Genomic DNA, 5566 nt, shown 5'->3' on the forward strand with positions numbered 1-5566 from the left:
AGTATTTAGAGTATGGGAGGGGGGCATGTAGGAAAAGATACTTTGATGATTAGTTGACTGTATAACTTAACAGGAGCGAGCATAATTTGCATTTTAAAAAGTAGTGATGTCCTCCTAATGAGGCAAGCTGCTAATTAGTCATTAGATATTCTTTTTCAATCCCACATCATCAGCTCATTGAGGGTAAAGCTTGTGTAAACATGTAGCCGTCAGCTGTTGGATATGCTTGGCTTTACTGGGGATGGGGAAGATCAAGTTGAGCACCTGGTTACAGCTGAAATATAGTGTACATTACTAATACGCTCTGTTATTATCCACAGTTTTTCAGCCGCTATTGCTTTAGCTTCATCACGTCAAAACGTCCCTGAAAGGAATTTTAAAGATGACAACTTCCTGAAATAATTATTAATTAGACAGACAAGCGCACAGAAACACCAACACACCTTATCATGCTCGACAAAGTCCACAAACGCAGTCCTCTCCACCTCCACAGGTTGGCCATGTCTGTCATAGAGCGCCAGGACAAAGTGAAAGAAGTTGGACTTGCGGAGATTGGAGGGCGGCTGCTTCTCAAAATGAGCTCTTGACAGAGCTACTCCACTGAGAACACAACAGGAAGAGACAGTCAGCTCACACTTTCCCTCATGATATTAAAGACATTCACACAGTGTTAAATAAACTGATTCACACTGCTAAATGGTTATTTTTTGCTTAATGACCACCAAACAATAATTGATGGTTGACAATATTTCTCAAAGTAATCTATATAAAACAAACAAAAACAAACAAAAACTAAAGACCAGCCAACACTTTACTCTGCTTGCACTAAATAATGAAAACTAAATTAATATGCATATCAAATATGTTTGATTTACTGGCCCTTAAAAGGCAGGTTTTCAAATATTAAAATAATTTTAATAAGCATATTATTTCCCATTACATAAAAAGATTTTTACTTTTACTAAATTGTTAAGGCCTTCAGTTTATTTATACAATAGGTATCAATAATTTACAAAGAAAAAAATTGATGTTTTATAAATATTTAGTTTTTGCTATAATATGCCTTTGTATAATAAAGAATGTGGCCTGGAAAATTACACAAAAAATAAAACCAAGGCAAAAAACAGGAGAAACTGGGAAAGTAAAACTTGATAAAACTGTGGTTGAGTTACTAAACTTTAAAGTCACAATAGAATCAGGTCTTTTGACTGCAGCTGATGTTGGAGGATCTTAGTTGTAAAATATACAATAGGTAAGTGACTGCTGAATTACAATAAATTAATTTTAATAATTAGGCATAGTCCCTCAAAAGAAACTTTGGAGTTGATCAAATCATCAGGTTCCGCAGAGAGCCTGCACTGATTTTCTGTAAATGTAACTTCGGTCATTTTATATCTTTTCAGAAAGCCTCACTCAAACTTCACTAGATTATGGATATTGTTGTAACAGCCGTAAACGTTTCTTTTATTAAGAAAAAAAAAGCCTGAGGAAAAAATTTGCCTGTGACGATTTTGATATAGATATAAACTATAATCGAGATTTTTAAAATTACATTTTAACGTTCAATAGAATATTTTATGATATCAAATATCCTAAATGCAATACTGTTGTTGTAGTATTACTTATTAATTGGTATTTTTATTTTTTATTATTATTTATTAAGATATGTATACTAATTAACTTGTTGCCTACTCTCTGTCACTGCGTTTTTATGACTGTTTAAACTGTTTTCTAAACTTCGGACACAATCAGTTTGGAACATGAGAACACCGATGTCTGTGTGTTGGTATAGAAATTAAAAATGCCAAGAGGATGATTGAACATGTAGTGAAATGTGGAAAATACTCGGATAAGTAGAACAATGATGTAAATGTAAGGAGTTTGGCCGATGAGGGTAAAAGTGTTTTTTCATCTGAAAATAAAAACATCAGCTCCATCAGCTAAAATAGCCGGTCTATGAAACGTATATTTAGTTTGCTCACACAGAAGTTTTAAGAAATCGTCTCAAATTTAATTGTTTGAACTAAAAATGTAAGTTGACCTTTTGCACGACAGTAAATCATCTGATCAAATGCTCTTTGTGAGTGACTTTATGTCAAAGTCAACCAGTTCTGATTATTAGTTTTACGTTACATATAGGCCTGCTTTCCCTTTGTGCACATGATCAGAACTTTCCTTTAATCGATTTAATAATAATAATAATAATAATAATAATAATAATGATAATCTCAAGTGTTGTTCTTTCATCTCATTTCAAGTTTTATGAGTTTGGGGCCAGTTGGTTTTAAAAGGGAGTCGTGACATCTTCTGCAACAAGTAGTTTGCAGCTCTTTTCTGAAAGGGCGCCTGTTCTAATTTGAAATATTCGCATATTAGAACATTGTGCTGGTGATACTGATCATGAAAATAAATTCTGTCACGTTGCTAACAAGCCTGAGCGCACACGATGAAAATACCTGATGAGAAGATGAGCTGGGTTTGTACTGTACCTTTGCGCCGCGACGTTTGCATCCACAACCCCGACATTACGCACCCACGACCGGACTGGATCCATCTCCTCTCCAAGACTTCTCTCTTTTAATCCGCTCACTTCTCGTATCAGATGCTCCTGGATCCCGAACATTTAAGCCTTGTCCCGATCGTGTGGTGCACTTTTCTGAACTTGAAGGGGAAAAAACTGAGTTGGAGAGCTAAAGCACTTTGGCAAACAACAGAAGGTCCACCCCAAGGCTCTGCGCTCCTCCAGAGCGCCACGAGAAAACAGAGCTTGCACGGAGCTTTGAGATAGAAATGACCGGTGCTGTGTGATGTTTCAAAGGGCGTCTCAACAAATAAAATAAAAATCCACGCAGACTTTCTTTCAAGGCTCAAAAGATGATATTAAATACACTCCCCGGCTGGTTGCGAGCATTGTCCAAGCGCAAATCTCCAGCGTCAGTTCGAGCGCAAACGATCACCTGCTTGGTGGGCTCAACTCCTCACGCGGTTCAGAGCGAGTCTGTCTCAGAGTATTCTTCAGATATCTGTGTGTAGAAAGTCTTCCTTTGTCAGAAGGCCAGACTGGATCAAAACAGTTGATCCGAGGGCCAGGAAGCTTGAAGTGAACCGCTGTCTTGAAGCATGAATGAGACCCTCTGCCGGGATAGAGCGTGGAGGAGGGGCCTTAGTGCCATATGGGGGACCGATTGTTGAAATGGATGCTCTCATTGGTGTAAAGTGCATCCGTTGTTTGGACTTCTGCCAGATTCAGCATCCAACCATTGACTCTTACTGCAAACTTTTCACACATTAGGTTCTACCAGGGTGATAGAGATAACACAACATGTTAAAGCAGAAGCTGCAAGCATCTAAAAATTCTTTAATCATGAATAGGAGTATTATTTGTATCTTAAAATTAAAGGTCCTCTTTGTGTGTGTGTGTGTGTGTGTGTGTGTGTGTGTGTGTGTGTGTGTGTGTGTGTATGTGTATGTGTGTGTGTGTGCGTGTGCGGATGAAAAGATGGGGGGACCATTTCAATCAATAGCCTATTATTCGTATTATTGATGGAAAAATGTCGAAAGCTTGCATTTTACTCACAAAATAATTCATATTTATATGTATTAATGTCTGGGGTGTTTTATAAAAGCCACTTGTTCATTCTGCTTTTCAGTTCTCCTGTAAACACTGGGCTACCACTGCCCTGAATAGTCTCAACAGCAAATCCTGTTTGGTCTATTCATCCGAGTCAAAATTTAACACAAGTGCGCTCTCGACAGGCGCGTATTCAGCAGCTCGACCGTCTGCTCCTTTGAACGCGGTGATTCCGCTGAGGAGGCATCGCATCAGTGTCAGCCGCAACAATGGCCGTCTGGTTGGTCCATCAATCTCCGCCAGCAGCGGACAGGACTGCCCTCTGATTGGCGTTTGGACCGCTGCCTGACAGTGCCCGAAATGAGTTCTTAATCAATACAACGAGCGTCTTATCAAACCCAGCCTGCTCATGAAACCTGTCACAAATGACGATGGTTAAAAAAAAAAAAAAATATTCAAGTGATCTAGGAAAACAAGTAATGCGCGGATAGGAAAGTAATCATTCTGAACACAGTCTGACAAAGTTTCTTTTGCGTTGGATAATTTCACGGCTTAGAAGTCTTGAAAAACAGTCTGTAGCCTAACAACCCAAAAAGTGTGGCTACAACCCCAACAACAGCTTCTGCTATTTTCGTCAATCATGTAAACTCAAAAGCTCTATATTTTATTTTAACGATATCATGTTCAAATCATTTTCTGAGTCAAATGGATCCGTGTTTTGTGTTTAGCCCCCAAATAGAAAATCTATTATGTTTTGGAGCACTTTTGCTGACAAAAAATTAATTTCCGCTCCCGTTCGTTTGGCAATGAAAAGGAAAGTTTTTTTTTCTCCAACATTGGTGCCTTGCCCCTCGCCGAGACTATTGTCTCTGGGTAGAGTTTGTGCGCCTGGACAATGAATGTAAATCTCCCCCCTTGGATCCCGCCCCAACCCACCATCTGCCAGCGCGGGACAAAGTCAGATGTTCCCCCAATTATGAGAGCAGTCTTGGGGAATCCTGCTGCCGAGTCTCCGCCCTGTCGCCGTGTCCCTCACACACTTCCCCTAAAATGATTGACAGCTCTATTTAAGCATGAAAAATCTAGATATGATGACACACTTTAATAAAATTCCTCCACTCATTGCAAAACTTCCAGAGGGGCGTTTTGAATTGAAATGCAGGGAGATGCTCTCTTTAAAATCTTTGTATGGATTTATTGGTTCTTTGACTGTCCCATTTAAAACAAGCACCACATGGCCACTGCATCCAGTGCAGGGCCGGTTTCTGTGCCTTGTTGAAGAACACAGGTGAGTGATGCAGAATTGACCATTAGTGTGGCCAAAGAGAAACGATTCATTAAGAACTGGGTTTGAACAGATTGCACCACTCGCGAACACCACTAACCTTAGGTAGCGGTAGCCTAGACTTTATAGTAGGCACATCACAAAGCATCTGAGTCATCAGACACATTTTTAGTTGACACAAGTCATTAGGCTGAGATTTTGTGTCATTAAGAAGTGCACCTTTGGGCCTATTCCATCTATATACCAAGGGATTTATTTCCTATTTATTGAGGTCATTTTTTTCCAGAAGAAACTTCTATTCGTTTTGCCAAAGAGAAAAACGATTGTTGCACTTTTAATCAAGAGTGTATAAAGCGTTTAAAAGCCCTGTCCAGGCTATCTTACAATCTTCATCCAGCTACATATATCTCTGGTAGTCGATATTATATTAATTATTTCATTATGACCCTGCGGCCTGCTGTCAAGCTTGTCAAGCTTGCTGAAAGTTTATGTAGCAGGATAACGAAAAAGTCCTTCTCTCAAATCCACGTTGCATGTTTTGCAACTTGTCTCCCCACTTCAGTCCCACAGGTGCGAGAGTTGTTGTCTAAATGTGAGCTTTCTCCTCGTTTGCTGAAGCGGAGAGCCGGGGCGAGAATAGGGGATTAGTCAAACCACAAACGTCTCTCTAATCAATTTAACCCGTTGAGACGGTCAGCCCGTGTGTTTTA

General features: G+C 39.5%; 1 protein-coding gene across 4 annotated transcripts in view; it reads right to left on the reverse strand.

Moving 5' to 3' along the window:
* ebf2 (EBF transcription factor 2) overlaps positions 1-3105 on the reverse strand; it is a 30296-nt gene extending 27191 nt beyond the window's left edge. For all 4 annotated transcript variants that reach the window (XM_023410700.2, XM_023410698.2, XM_023410699.2 and 1 more), the window contains exons 1-2: positions 2490-3105; positions 444-600 (exon numbers count right to left, since the gene is read on the reverse strand). In XM_023410700.2, coding sequence (XP_023266468.1) covers positions 444-600; positions 2490-2623 — 291 coding nt within the window. In that variant the 5' untranslated portion in view covers positions 2624-3105. The remainder of the gene's footprint in view (positions 1-443; positions 601-2489) is intronic.
* Positions 3106-5566: the final 2461 nt, after the last annotated feature.

The sequence above is a fragment of the Seriola lalandi genome, unplaced genomic scaffold (genome assembly GCF_002814215.2).
Source record: "Seriola lalandi dorsalis isolate HSWRI2012SDOR001 ecotype SW California unplaced genomic scaffold, Sedor1 jcf7180002054427, whole genome shotgun sequence".
Taxonomy (NCBI): domain Eukaryota; kingdom Metazoa; phylum Chordata; class Actinopteri; order Carangiformes; family Carangidae; genus Seriola; species Seriola lalandi.